Below are 16208 nucleotides of genomic sequence, written 5' to 3' on the forward strand. Positions count from 1 at the left end.
TGGACATTATTCCTTATTTGGGAAAAGAGAGAAAACAAACATTCAGCTAATGACAATATAAAGGAACTAATGCTTTTTTTATGCCTCTTGGGATTTTTGAAAGCCCTTTGCTGCTTATTTTGTTAAGTTTCCCATTGATACTACTTTGGTGAGTAATGATTTGAACACAGAAAGGAGAGTAAATACCATTTAGAGAATTGTCACTCAGTGAGATCTGATGTAGTAGGTGCTTTTTTTCCCCGTCTTCTTTGAAGTTACTGCCCCTTTTGTCTTAGACATAATAGTTTCAGTTATATCATCAAACCCGGTAAGTGAACACAGGTGACGTGTTCACAACTACCATGGAGATACGGACAATTCCATTCAATTTTTCATGCCTTGTAGATATGCATTCTAATGAGTGAAGCCATTTATTAGACTACCTTCATAAATTATTGTTCCTCAGTCAGATGTAAATAAAAGTTTGATTCAAAGGCTAAGCAAAAATATGTAATACTGTCAGATCCCATTTATGGTAGTGCTGCAGCATTAAAAATATTGCTTATCTTTGCATCAAAAACCCTATAATATTGATATCATTCCCATCACTCAGTGGCTCAGAAAGCTTAGATGGCTTGCCAAAAAGTTAGATGATAGTATTTAAAGAGGAAAAAAACATGTCTATCCCGATGCAAAGTCAGTGTCTATCCCCCAGCCCCACCCCCAGTTAAACATATTCTTTCCTAAAGCAGGTGTTGGCAAACTCTTTCATTCAGTATTCAGATAGTAAGTATTTGGGGGTTTGTGTGCCGTATGGTTTCTGTCATAACTACTGTGCTGTTATAATGTGAAAGCAGCCATAGTGCATAAACGAGTGAGCTTGGCTGTCTTCCAATAAAACTTTATTGATGGACACTGAAACTTGAATTTCATGTAATTTTCATGTGTCATGAAATATTATTCTTTTGATTCATAGGTTGTACAAATACAGGGCAGTCGAATTTGGCCTATGGGCATACTTTATTGACCTCTGTCCTAAAGTATAAATACATGTTTTTTTTAAGATTATTTTTTATCAAGGGCTTATGTTATCATATGCAAAGTATTTCACAATGTGCTGTTAGAGAATAAAAAGGGCATAGGTTCAGGAAAAAGGAGACAACCTGTGCACAAACTACTAAAATACAGATGCTTTGGGAGAGTTATAATCCAGTGCACTAAACTGAATTTCTGATAAAGCAGGATTCATTTTGGCTGGGCTATCAAAAGAGACTCTCCGTCTTGAAGAATAGGAGGCAAGCATTCCAGGAAGAAGAATTGTGTAAATCAATTCAAGATAATTTAGTTGGTAAAGTCATTGTCACGTCATTATGAGTGAATCCCTTGCTAACAACCTGAGCGGTCTTACTGCAGGTGGGGCTGCCTTCTGGGAAGGCAGATGTTGCTAGGTTTGTAAGGTAGTGCCGAGTTTGGGATTACCACAGGAAAAATGGGCTTGGGATTACTAGATTTCTGACTTTTTTCTTAAAGTTAAATTTGACATTACACCTAATATTTTTGGATTTTTAAGTGAGGCCACTTAAGGGAAGTGTGTGTGTGTGTGTGTTCCTGAACATTTTATGATCTAAGTCTAATAATGGTGCAGGATAGCACTTTCCACAATAACCAAATTATGGAAAGAGTCTAAATGTCCATCAACTGGTGAATGGATAAATTCAACGTGGTTTACATATACAATGGAATACTACTTGGTAATAAGAAAGAATGAAATCCTGCCATTTGCAGCAACGTGGATGGAACTGGAGGGTATTATGCTAAGTGAAATAGTCAGTCAGAGAAAGACAGATGCTGTATGTTCTCACTCTTATGTGGATCTTGAGAAACTCAACAGAAGACCGTGGCAGAAGGGAAGCAGGGAAAAAGTTAGAAATAGAGAGGGAGGGGGGCAACTAATGAAGACTCTTAAATACAGAGAACAAACTGAGGGTTGATGGGGGTGCAGGTGAGGGGAAAGTGGGTTCTGGGCATTGAACCCTTGTTGGGATGAGCACTGGGTGTTGTATGGAAGCCAATTTGACAATAAATTATATTAAAAAAATAATAATGCTGCAGTATAGATTTGGCCCAGGAGCCACCTGTGTATTTGTCTGCAAACCAAAATCCCTAAATATTAGTAATGAGTTGCATCTATAAATTTCATATAAGTAACAAATCTCAAATTTGAAAAGTCCTGGAAAGAAACTGTCACCCAGGCCCTCTCTGAAAAGCAAGGGTGTTTTCTAAGCTCTAGTTCTGAGAAGGTACAGAAATGTGCAGCATGTGCAGACAGCTAGCAGGTGACCAGTTTAAAACCTAACATTGCACACTAACCTTAGGAGATTTAGACAAAATGAAGAAAGGAAGAATTGTGTATCAGTTATATGTTAACTAAATTCATGCTTCAGATGGTTGGTGGATCCTGGACTTGGGGATATTTTCCAGAGATTTATTTCATGAATCCATAAAATCTATACAGTTTTGGCCTGTCTTGAAAGTAACTTTAAGCAACTTCTTTTTTTTTTAATTTTTTAATGTTTATTATATATATTTGAGAGCAAGAGATAGAGCATGGTGAGCAAGGGGCAGAGAGAGTGAGGGAGATACAGAATTAAAGGTAGGCTCCAGGTTCTGAGCTGTGTCAGCACAGAGCCTGACACAAGGCTTGAAATTATGAACTGTAAGATCATGACCTGAGCTGACACGCTTAATAGACTGAGCCACCCAGGTGCCCCCTTTAAGCAACTTCTTTAGAAATCTGAGGAATAAAACAACCCACCAAAATCTCACCTTTTGTTTTTTTCATTTTCATGTCCTAGGTAGCTGTTCTATTCAAATAAATCATTAAGATCCAGAAACGGGGCTTTGCTTCAGCACTCAGAAGGTATACAAGAGAGGCCTGGTAGAGTGTTACTGCTTTTAGAAGTGCTATGTATCTGTGGTTTTACTGAAACTACTCCTGCGTAATGCCAGTGTTTTCAGTATTCAGGAAAGAGTGGATGAATTGTAGGTGGCCAACATCCTGTAAATCTCTCAACCAGAAATAGCCACCTGATGATGAGAGGATTTAAGAGCCACAGATGCATTCATTCAATTGGTTTCTATACGTCCGTGTTTTTATCTGATGAATTATATTGCAGTTGGACACACATATTCCAATAGGAGATAGTATTTGCTCAGAGTTAACTTGAGAATGGCCAGATTCTTTTTTTAACTTGATCAGCATTTTATAAATTAAAACAATTTGCAAAGAAGTATAAACACACGCATTTCTATTCTAACATTCTTATCAGGTTTTTTTAAATATACAATATAAGTGGCATGATTAGGAGGTAGTCTTTAGACTTCATGCATGACTGTGACTTCTCATACATATCACCAGATGCTTCTCAAGGATGGTGACACCAAAAATGTATAGAGAGCATTCAGTGTAACTCATCCTCTACTTCCCTGAGGCTCATGTATATTTTGTGTCAGTTATTAAGAAAAGCAATAACATTAAAATGAGATTGATTTTTTTTTATCCAGAGCACTTAATATTCAATTAGAATTAGGTGACTCAATAGACCCAAGTGTCTAGTACAGGGCCTGGTAAGCAGTATCTTTTTTACCTTCCGATGTTGATGTTTGAGACTGTGCATGTGTTTATTACTAAGTATATAATGAGGGATTTTGCTCTGTCTTATAAAGAACTAAGAAACAGTGTTTTTCAAAATAACATCAAATACGTGTTATTTGCCAAGGTTACCAGCAAGGCATAATAGTTTTTGCTCCCTTGTGGAAGACTACAGAGAATTTAGCAGTCGGAAAATTTACGAAAGGCCCTCTTGTCATTTCTGCATGTTGGGACCACAGATACTCTTTCCATTTTGAAAGTAGACAGTTCTTTTCCTTCACCTCCAAAGTTGGTTTCATTCCTAAATGAAGTAAATTCAGTAGCTTGCAATCAAAGTGATTTCCCCCTCCAAAAAAATAATCTAGGATATTGAGGCCAAAAGAGGCATGGTTCTAGACCAGGGATTATCAAACTGGTGTCAAAATCACCAGTGATAGGTGATGATCTTAATATAGTAGCTTATTTCTGGCATTAACAAAAAAAGACAACATATTAAATAGAATAGGAAAGTATGTTATGATGTAGAATGAAGTAATCATCACTATTCTTTCAGGAGATTTTTTATCATTATATGTGCGAGTATGTGTACACACATGCTGTGTCTACAATAAATCATGATAAAAAACATTTTAGTTATGGGTAAATGAAAATAGTGAGTAAATTTGAGAAATTACTTAATTACTCAGATTGAGGCAGCTCTGAGTCTCTCCTCATCTCCACCCCATAGTGCCAGACACAGTTCTGGCACTGGTCCTCCTCTCTCCTGTTTCCCTGCATCTCCATACCTACTGCACAACTCAGCTTAATATCCCTCAGGGGTCTCGAATGAAGAGAGCAGGATACACACAGACGTTTACAGACACTAAGGCAGCTTCTGCTTGCCGGGGTGTAGGCTGCAAACGATTATGCTCTTCTCTAATTTATGAGATTACACTGCAGAAATACTACGGAAAGCAATCACCAGCTAGTATTACTTCTTAATAGCTTCTCCATTACAACCAATTTATAATAGAAATTCTTTATTGTATACTCATTTTTTCATAGAAATAACGGTTTTGAACTGGAGTTCACTATGAACTTTCTTTCTCAACTACATGAAGGGGATCATGCCTGAGTCCCAAAAGCTTTGACCCAATCTTTTTGGTAAAGAATAGAAGCCACAAATATAATCATCTCCATTAAAACCTTTGAGGGAAGGATGATAAAAAATGTTTTTCAAAGAGTTGATTAATGAAGTCTTCAGTTCAATGTGATTGGTGAGAACCTTGTGAATTTGCATATGTCAGAGATGTTCAATGAAAATTGGTATAATAGAAAGTGGGGATGTAAGTGTTTTTCTTTTCAAACAAATGACCATGGATTGTACACTCCTGGCTGTATTGTGCACATTGAATGCTGCATCTAACAATAGAATGGAACTTTTTTTGTCAGGTGGAGTTGCTAATAAACCATCTAGCAAGGACAGTATAACTATGGGCTGGGGATTATGGAAAGGTGTCAGGGAGGTTCAATAGCACTAGAAGTAACATTCACATAGAGACAAAATATAAATTTAAACAAAGCCATAAAGCATTATGAAAACATTTTCATCTACAAAGACTTCAACCCATCTCTTAAACCTTTTCCCCCTCAATACATGATTTCCTGCAGTATAACAGTAAATTGGTTAACTGTTTCATTTAATTGTGGAAAGCCATTCAAAAATGAGAAATATAGCCACTGGCCTGAAAGTATCAAAATAAAATGTTACACACTCTCAAAATACTCCCACATTCTCTTCTTTTACTCAACTATAATACAGATTGAATATTAATCCAGTGAAATAGATCATAACTTTGATCAAAATATATAGTGGATGTGAAATATTTTAGAATATTTCTAAATCTAAAAATCTAAAACCCAGGACCATAATACACCCATGTTAATGAGTATGGGCATTTTTCTGGTTCTTTTTAGACTGGTTGCAATGAAAGAAAAATGTGGTTTTTGCTCAAATTTTTGTCATGCTTTGAAATAGTTCTGCTGCTCCACAGAGAACTTCCTTATTGAACATTTATTTCTAGCACCTGTGAAATTTAACAGTCTCTTTCCATTTTTAATTCTTTAATTATTGAACACTGCTTCCCATGCAGTTTCTTTATTTCTGTTTATGGACAAAAACATGAAATACGTATCATGCAAATCATGTAGTCAACCATTAATTTAGCAAATTAAATAATTTTTATTGCTCTCTATTGGTCTGTCTTATGGTCTCATGCTCCAGGTGTCCGCCATACTCCTGCACTGTCTCTTGTAATCTAAGTGCTTGATAACATACAAGCAATGATGTGAGAAATGGATAAATAAGTTATTCCTGGTAAGCTTTTGCTTTTTTGTTTTCATCATGACTGTGCTATATTGGCTTCCCTTTTTTCTAGCATGTCGCTTATAGTACATTCAGCTGCACATGATGGAAACCCTTTAGAGGTTTATTTTTCTAACATTCGGTGCTTGGACTTACGTGGTCTATTTTTGTTCAGAAACTCAGAGATACGAGGGTTCTGGATTAGCTTTTCTGTGGTTTGTATATATATGTATTTCCTCTCATGGCGTCTAGATGGCCGTAGGGACTCCCAGCATTACATGCATTACATCCTTCCTCACAGGTTCCATATCAAAAAGGAAAGGAAGCAAGGTCAGCATTTTTTCATTTTTGTTTGTGTGTTTCAGTTTGTTTTTCTCAAAATCCGGACAGACACTCTTTCCTAAAAGGTTTTAGCAGATTTTCCCTTACCTTTTGTTAGGGGGTTGAATTATGCCCCCCTCAAAATTTGTATGTTGAAGTCCTCAGAACAGGACTTTATTTGGACATAGAGTCATTGCAGATGGGATTAGTTAAGATGAGGTTATCAGGGTAGGCCCTACTCTGTTATGACTGGTATCCTTAGAAAAAGGGGAAGTTTAGACACAAAGGGAAAGTGACCTGAGGTCACAGAGGGAGAAGACAGCTATCTCTAAGCCCAGGTGACAGGCTTGGAGCAGCTTCTTCCCTCATACCCCTCAGAAGGAGCCAGTCCTGCCCAAGCCTTGCCTAGAAACTTAGAGGCTGCAGAACAATGAGACAGTAAGCTTCTGTTGTTTAAACAGCCACGCTTGTGGCTTGTGGCTTTGTCATGGCAGGCCTTGCAAACATACGCACCCCTGTTTGGCTATGACTGGTCCCATAGCCCAGTCTTCCTTGTCTGCCCTGCTTTCCAATCAAGAACTACAAAGAGTTCTGGGAAGGGAATTTTTCTGGTGCTTTCTGTATGTGATGAAAGGCAGAATCTGAAGGCAAGGAAGAAGAGCAGGTAAGGGATATGGAGTAGGCTGCCACCACTGTCTGCCACAGCTAGTTTCTGACACACTACATGTGTTGGCCATTCAAATACTTGTTAAGGGGGCGCCTGGGTGGCTCAGTTAGTTGAGTGTCCGACTTCGGCTCAGGGCATGATCTCACAGTTTGTGGGTTCGAGCCCTGCGTTGGGCTCTGTGCTGGCAGCTAGCTCGGAGCCTGCTTCGGATTCTGTGTCTCCCTCTCTCTCTGTCCCCCCCCTGCTCACATTGTCTCTCTTGCTCTCAAAAATAAATAAAACATTAAAAAAATCAAATACTTGTTAACGAAATGAATTTTTTTAGGATTGGATTCTTTATCCTCCCTTGACTTGGGCATATAAACGGAATTTTATTTTTGTCATTTCTATTTCATTGGCATTTTCTAGCTTGAAGCAACCAATGCTAGAAAAAAAATGATACCCTGCTGCTATAAAATGTTTCCAACTTTTATTTTTATTTATTTTTTCCTATAGAATAGTAGGGCCTAGGATACAGATCTCATTTCATTGGCCACCTATAATTTTTACCCTCTCTGATCCAGGCTCATTCTGTTTGGTTTGGCTGCCTTGTAAGTACCTTGACTCTTTTTTTCTAGCACCTTCTCTTAAATTCTGCTTTAAATAGTAGTGCTCACTCTAGCTCCCTTTGGGGATTGACCCTCTTCATGTCAGAACATCCTTTGTGTGTTTTGCATCATATAAATATGATGTTAAATACGTGAGGGAAAATAGGGTATGCTTTCCTTTTTCTGTAGATATTTCAGAGATAATATCATGGTCTTTTAGGAATTTCATAATCTACTGCCTGGAATCCTTTGTTTCTCTTTGCCAGTCTTCATAAAAACCATATAGAGTATGACTATTAGAATTGATTGGCCACAGTTTGATCTTTTAGGTGACATTACCTTAGGGGCTCATGAAGCTGGTACTTACATTCAAAGGTAGTTATTTCAAGTAGCCTGTGGGTGTTTGGGGAAAAAAATAACACCTCAGAATTGGACTTTTGGACTGATTTGTCCTGTTTGGAAATGTTATATGCCCTTTATTTTAGGCTGTAAACTTAAAATGGAGCTTCGGAGCTGGGCTAGCATATCAAAAAAATGCCCCTGTCACAAAAAGTAAAGTTTAGCATCAATCTAAATGTTACATCGAATCCATTTAGTTAGGCAGGAAGCTTCCTTCTGTTCTCAGCCATGCTTCTCGTTGCTGGTTATGAATATCCATGTGAATTGTCAAGGTTCTGTCCTTTTGAGGATCAAATTCATTTTTGAAGACAGTATGAGATAATTTCTTTTCGATGAGCAAAGACTTCAGAATCTATTCCTTTCAAGTTTATATCGCTGCCCAGAGACTACAATATTATATCCAAAACAGCTCTCATCACCTGTTTCATTCTGGTGACACTAGACCGAGTGGCCTTTGTCACTTTTCAGAGTATGAAGCCTGGACTAACCTGTCATGTTTGATTATTAGTTTGTACTTACATTTTAGGAAGCTTTCAAATGGCTGCTAATGGTCTAAACAATCTTTAGGAGCTTTAAATTTCAGAAATGGCGAGTGTGCACCTCCCAGGCTGGGAGTTCCAGTGTTAGCAGAAAATACTGAAGTTGAAAAGGCACCCGATGATTCATTTTTGTCTTTGACCATATTTAGAACTGTGCAGTTTACTGGAAAGGCACGTGCTCCAAGAATATGAGCACTAGGGTCTGATCCCAGGTCTCTCACGAACAAAACCAAAGACACAAAACAACCTCTGTGCCTCATTTTCTGCTGGAGAGGCAAACAAGTATAAGGTGAGAACATAATCTCTGAAATTAAAATCTCAGCTTTATCAATCATTAGCTTTAAAAAGCACCTGCCTTTGGGGCACCTGGGGTGGCTTAGTCCACCTCCGGCTCAAGTCATGGTTCCTGGGTTCAAGCTGCACATCAGGCTCTGTGCTGACAGCTCAGAGCTTGGAGCCTGCTTCAGATTCTGTGTTTCCCTCTCTCTCTCTGCCCCTCCCCTTCTCACACTCTGTCTCTCAAAAATAAATAAATAAAAATTTTTAAAAAGTATCTGTTTTAGACGAAGTTACTGTGAGAATTCCTTCATTCATCTTATTTATTCAACAGATAGATACCGAATATTTGCCATGTTCTAGGAGTTGGAGATAGAGCAACAGATTAGACATAAAGAGCCAGCGCATATGTGAACATGTATAACAGTCACATATAGTGAGATACAGGTATCCCTGTGAAAGTGGAAGTGAGGGATGGGTGGATGAATGACAAAAGGAAGTCAGACACAAGAGTAACTAGAAAGGTGGTGGCTCAGCCCAAATGTGACAACAGTCAGCATGGTCTCAGAAGCAGAGACAAGACAGTGGTGGCACTAGGTGGCAGGATGGCTGGACCTTACAGCATAGGGGGTGGAGTCAAAGGTAGCCTGGGAAGAAGAGAGCCTGGGCTTATAATTTCCTTAGTACAGCACCTGGCACATCAATATTAGCAAACTAGCCATTGTGATCATATTCTCAGAAGGGTCTCAGAATGAAAAGTTTTCTAGTTACTTAACACCTTCATTTAAAATTAATAATGGTCTCTAGAGAAAAGTGAGAGCACCGTTTTTGGGATATGACTTGTGTTAGATGATAATGGTTTGGATATTTGGGTTTCCATTGTGGTCACGTGTAGGAAATTTTAAAAACACCTCTTTTTGTCTTTTTTTGTGGAATTCACTCCTTACCTAGACTTAATTTTCCTTACACCAGTTTCTCTCCCTAGCTTACCTGGAATTTTTACATCCACACCATTTTATTATTAGAGAATTGTTTTCAAGCACTACATATGTCAAAGTTTATGAGAACAATGATGCAATGCCATCTCCTGAGTGTACAAATTAATTAGCCACTCCAAGTAAATCAAGAGCTGTTACACCAGGAAAAAAAATGCTGTGAAAAATCTACCACATTTGTAAATATTTACAGACCGCATTAGAATTCGTTTCAGCTTTCCAAGACCATAAATTTGATTAATGAAGCTGATTGTCATTTTTGTATTTATTTGTTTATTTATTTTTATGCAGTAAACTTACTTGGGGGAAAATTTAAGAAAATGAAAACATTGGATCTTTTGGATTAGGGGCTGTAGTAGCTATTTCAAAATCCATTTCTTCTGAAGTTCTCTTTTTCAAAAAAAAAAAAAGTGAGAGCTTTTACGTTGTGGAATTTTTTTCCTCAGAGGTGAATAAAGATTGGGGACTAGAGAGGATAGGAAGCTGCTTTTTTTTAATGTTATTTTTTTTTTTCAATGTTATTTTTATTTTTAAGATTGAGAGAGAAAGCATGAGGGGGGAGGGGCAGAGAAAGAAAGGGACAGATATCGGAGGCAGGCTCTGTGACGACAGCAGAGAGCCTGATGTGGGGCTCAAACTCACAAACTTTGAGATCATGACCTGAGTGGAACTCCATTGCTGAACCAATTGAGCCATTCAGGTGCCCAAGCAAGCTGCTTTCTTAAGGTGTGGTAGGTACTCGTAAGGGTTAATGGAGTGTTGATTTTGCAGTGGAAAGGTATCCAGAGTCAGTTAGCTGACTTTGAGGTTTGAGCACACAGTCCCTAAACTACCTTCATTTCTAACACCAACTGCAAGTTCTGGCTTTGATAATTTGCTAGAAGCACTGACAGGCATCACTGAAAGCTCTTATACTCATAATTCCGATTTATTATAGGGAAAGGGTACATGCTAAAATCAGCCAAACAAAGAGACCCATCAGACAGTGTCAGGGAGGACCCTAGATGCTAAGCTTTTGTAGTCCTCAGGATGAGGAAACCTCCTGGCATTGATGTGTTCTAATATGTAAGGATTGTTGCCAACCAGAGAACCTTGGCAAGCCTTAGTGTCCAGAATTTTTACTGGGGCGTCATTACATACTTAAGACTGATGAAGGCACCTGTGGTTGAGCTCAGTTGCTCAAGTCAGATCATACCCTGTGATTCACATCTTCTACCTTCACTTACATGGTAGGTCTTTGTGGTGTGACCATTCCCCACCCAAGACTTATCAGGTGTGACTGGTCCCACTCTCAGATGTAATGTGGCCATCACCACCCTAAACAAAAGCATTTCTATCATGTATGACATTGGTTACCTGCCAGAAGCTGAGAGCAATGGCCAGCTGAAAGGCAAAGCTACATTCTAGGAGCAGAAGGCAACAGGGGTCACTGCCTGGATTCTGGAATCAGATGTTCTAGAGTGTGTACATTCTGAAATGCAGTATGTGAACTTGACCCTGGCTTCTAGCCACTTTTGGGCCTAGTGCTTCTCTCCTATTCATTGGGAATAATTATCTCTGAGAAGATTAAAGATTAGATATGGCCACATAGGATTCACACACTGGCTTTGCCATTGCTGTTTTCATCATGTCAGTGGTTATTGACAGTATTATTTTATTATCCTTGTTATTTATGGTAAATAGTTCTTAGGAATGTTATTACTGCTTACAGTAGCCAAAATAAAGGTTCTTAGTTTCTGAACATTTTTTCCGACTTATTTTGTCAAACTACTCACCGGCTCTCTTTGTCTCTTAGTTTATTCATTCTTTGTTTCAGCAGGAATTCCTCCAATTTTACTGAGCTTTCCAAGATAGGAGAGTAAAGAGGTTTTTTTTCTTTTTCCTATGGATTTGTTTTCAGAAATGCTCTGGCAATGATTGTACAACTAAAGTAGCATAAGCGCTTATTGATGGCATTATCGCATTCCTTTTTAAATTCATAGCACAAAGGCAGATGTGTGTGTGTGTGTGTGTGTGTGTGTGTGTCTGTGTCTGTGTAATTTCTCAGAAAATATTCAAATTTTCTTAACTAAAGTAGAAAACCCTTTAAAAGATACTTGCTTACAGTTGTAACCTTCTCTTAAATTGGCTGGTAATAAAATGGAGGTACCACCAAATGCTGAGAATTGGAGGTCAAAACAGAAAAATAGTATCGTCAACGTTTTGGTTTCTTTGCATGGCAGATTTTATGAGAAAGATCGTACTGAGGTATTCAAAGTGTTTCAACCCCAGCTTTCATTTTGTAAAGAACCTATGACAGAAAGAGCCCCTGTAGTAGGATGTTCACCAGTGAAAAGTTAGGTCGAGTTTATATTATTAAAAGTAATCACTACAGGGGTGCCCAGGTGGCTCAGTTGGTTGAGCATCCAGCTGTCGATTTTGGCTCAGATCATGAGCTCACAGTTTGTGGGATCAAGCCCCACATCTGGCTGTGCACTGACAGCCCAGAGTTTGCTTGCCATTCTCTGGCTCCCTTGCTCTCTGCCCCTCCCCACCCACCACTCACACATGAATGCATGCACACTGTCTCTCAAAAGTAAATAAACTTTAAAATATGTATTTTAAAAAGTAATTAGTACAGCTTTATGTATGCTTTTAAGGGATTTTATTAATATAGCAGTAGTTTTCATACTAATGTTCATTCTCTCATACATGTTATTAGGCTGTTAACGGTATAACTAACTGATCCGGATTAACAAAACAGTGCCTGCAGAACACATCCTGCAGACAAGGGAAGCGATGCCTGCTGTTTTCATTGTTTGCTTTAAAGAGCAGATACTTGGGCGCCTGTGTGGGTCAGTCGTTTAAGCATCCAACTTTGGCTAGGATCATGATCTTGCGGTTCATGTGTTCAAGCCCCACATCAGATTCTGTACTGACAGCTCAGAGCCTGGAGCCTGCTTCAGATTCTGTGTGTGTGTGTGTCTCTCTTTCCCTCCCCCACTCATCCTCTGTCTCAAAAATAAACTATTAAAAAAATTTCAAGAGCAGATACTGGTTGCTTGTTTTGCTTCTTCAGTTCTAGAATACCTGTTCCTTATTATGATTGTTTTTTGGCTGTCTCCCACCCATCCAGGTGAGCTTCTCTTACAAGGTCCAGTGTTCATCAGAGAGCCCAGCAACAGCATTTTCCCTGTTGGTTCAGAGGATAAAAAAATAACTTTAAACTGTGAAGCAAGAGGCAACCCTTCACCTCATTACAGGTAGAGTGAAAAGTTTGAAAATCTGAATTAAGAAATAACAATGTTGCCATTATGATTTTTGGAGGTTTTTTTTGCTTCAGTATATGTATGGCATCAGTAAGAAATAATACATGAAGCTGCAGTTGTATGCTCTGTTCAGCAGATCTGATACATAAACATTGGACCCATACTGTATATATTTGATTCATTATTCATTTTACAGCGAGATTCCTTGTTTTAGAAAAGACATGGCAGAATCTCTTAAATAATGTATTTTCACTGATTTATAGTGTAATTCAGTTTATAAACTCAGTAGTTTATGTGCAGTTGTTGGGGACATATCCATGGTGGGGATAAAATTTCATGTTCCAAAGGTAATCAGAAATCATAGTTTTTTAAAAAGTGCTTACTTTTTGGCATTTGTACTTCTTTCTTTACCACTTTACTGAGTATGTGTTTGAAGGTTCACTAAGTATAGAGAAATAAAGTACATTTTTACTAATATTATTTTCACTATTCTTGAAGAGAAATTGTATTAGTTTAGTGGATTTTTTTTCACATCATAGTATTTTTCGGATTACATGAATAATATGTGTTCACTGAAAACCTTCAAACATCACAGAAAAGTATAAGGAAAAAAAGGGAAAAACTGAATTCCCATCAGCTTAAGATAAAAATGTTAACTTTGGGGGTTGATGGTAGATGGTAAGATGAGTTGGATGGGATGGGTATTTAGTTTTTTTTAAAAAAAACCACAAGGTTAACTATTTTTACTGTTATGTGTGCTTAGGTGACCCAATTTAATGAAGACATGAATTATTTATAAATTGCATATGCTACTTCCATGTAAGTGGCAATGAGAAAGTGCTCCAGGCACCTTGAGAGCAACATGCTCTTTTGAATACTGTGAGCATTTGTCTCAAAAACACTGTTTACAATATTAGTTTCTTGGCAAAACCTCTTTTATAATCTGCGGAACAAGCATACTTCAGCCTATGTTAATAAAATTCTAAGTGTTCAGAGTAGTAGCGTAGACCTTATTGAACTTCTACTGTGTTCTTAATCCATGTAAATAATAGATGCCAACATTCATTGTTAAATTGGGTCAGCATTGGGTTAGAAGGTAGACCTTTGTATTTTTGCATGTGGAAGTAGTTAAAGGCAGTCTCTTTCAATAATATTCAAGGACATATTTATTGAGCACCTGCTGTGTACTTTCAATAGCATAAACAGTAATCCCAGGTTAGTGGTCAGAATTGACAGAGGTACTAAAAAGTTTCCTCTCTGCCTCTTCCTCACTCTGTAGAAATAAGAAAAGTATAACATAACGTTAAAAAAAATCCACAAGAATCTGTATTTTATGAGATAGTTCAATTAATCAGACTTGAGTACATGTAACATCTGAAAATATTTTCTTCTTTGGGAGAAAGATGAACAGATCAACTTTAATGAAAGATGTTATCCTAGAAACAATTTTTGTTAGCATTTTCATTGGATATTCTAACATCTTCCAAGTGCATCCATTCATTTCTCCCTGAAACAGAAGATTATCTTTTTAGATATGATGGTAATATGATAAAGAATCCATATGAATGACTCATCTGTGGGTTGTTTCTCTATTCTCAGTGAAGTTGTATTCCTAGCATTTACCTTATGAATAATTTGATGATAAATGTGTTCAGTGGAAAAATTGTCAAGATACAAGATGTAGTCAGACAGAAGTATATTTCTAAATTAACAGTTTAATTGTATTTGTAAAACTTTATTAAATAGCAAGGAGTCTTGAGCTCATACATCTAGAAATAGCCCTTTGTTGCATTTATTTCTTTATATATCAGGTATTTATTGTAATTCCAGAGAGTGTCTGTAAACATACTGATGACATGTATAAAATGTTGATGAAGAGGTTCTACCATTTCCACAATGCCTCTTAGGTTTTTATGATGCAGCCTGGGATGTGGTATGTTGCAATTTAAGCAGAATCTGTACCTGAGACTAGGAGATGTATGACTTAAATTGATTCATCAGTTTTATGTCTGATAAATGAAGAAATTTAACATGGTAGGTATGGTTCTAAAATACTTGGTTTGTAGCCAAATAGAGCAGACACTTTCATGATAGCTCCAAAGATTCTCTACAGTTAAGACTTGTAACCAGGATAAAATTCCACTTAAACTGAAGGTTTATAGTCACTAGAAGTTGAGACCTTGAGAAAAAGCATAAGGGAACCTCTTTACATTGTGAAAATACTAGGCTTTCCTATAACAGCATCTCCCCGTTACTCATGTTGTCTGTGTAAGAGGTTATGCGCTCGAGTCAATGCAAGTATACAACGTGTAGGTTGTAATTATGACCTTATCTACTTAGGCAACACCTTCAGTTATGGCCTGATTTTTTTCTCCTGTCTTTAGGCTTGAATAGTCAATCATGTAATTGTCTGTAGAATTCTTTAAATATTTCAGAAGAAAATATGCTTGCTTGTTTATGTTTTTTACTATCCTTTAGCAACTACAGATAAATGGTATTAAGTATGTAATAACACTAAAGACCAAAAAATGGGGATTTCTCTTTTACACGAAATCAGAGAAAGGATATATTTTTGTCAGTGTTTATAAGTGTAAGCAGATAGATAGATAGATACCAAGGAGGAAAATTTCATGTGAAATGTGTAAGTTAAGGACAATCCAAACTAGTTTCCCAAGATTTGGAATAAAGTTTAGGAGTCTTATAAAAGAATATCCTTTGAAAGTCTGAGGCCTGTCTTGTAGACTGGGGCAAATTAGTCTGATGAAAGATCTTTTCTTGGTTCTCCTATTGGGTTAAAAGAACTCTTAATTGGCCATCCCAGACATCCAAAAGTTCAAAAATTCACAAGAGAAATTAGGGTTTAATTGAGATTTTATTCTGTCCCTAGCACCAAAGCCTATATTTAAAGGTTAATTAGTATTTATTCTCATTGCAATTGCTGATGATGACAACGGAAGAGATTACCCTGTGGGAGGATTAGTAACTTTTTTAAATGGAAGAAATTTTCTCAGACTTTTCATAGGTTATAAATGCCCACTATTCCACAATTCACTCAGTTGAAAGACCCCAAATAAGAAGATCCCTGGTCACTTCTGATGCTAGTCAACCTTTAAAGGGACCACATATTTGAGCTATACTGGGGAAAATATGCAAATATCTAATGGGGACCAGGCAGGTTAAAAAGCTCAAAGAGGTGGATAT

General features: G+C 37.5%; 1 protein-coding gene across 1 annotated transcript in view; it reads left to right on the forward strand.

The window, feature by feature from the left end:
• Nucleotides 1-16208, forward strand: part of CNTN3 (contactin 3) — a 240047-nt gene that overhangs the window by 13054 nt on the left and 210785 nt on the right. Inside the window, exon 2 of the mRNA XM_029917321.1 lies at nt 12875-13001. Within this exon, the coding sequence (XP_029773181.1) occupies nt 12875-13001 (127 nt within the window). The remainder of the gene's footprint in view (nt 1-12874; nt 13002-16208) is intronic.

This window comes from Suricata suricatta, chromosome 12, assembly GCF_006229205.1.
Source record: "Suricata suricatta isolate VVHF042 chromosome 12, meerkat_22Aug2017_6uvM2_HiC, whole genome shotgun sequence".
NCBI classification, from domain to species: Eukaryota; Metazoa; Chordata; class Mammalia; order Carnivora; family Herpestidae; genus Suricata; species Suricata suricatta.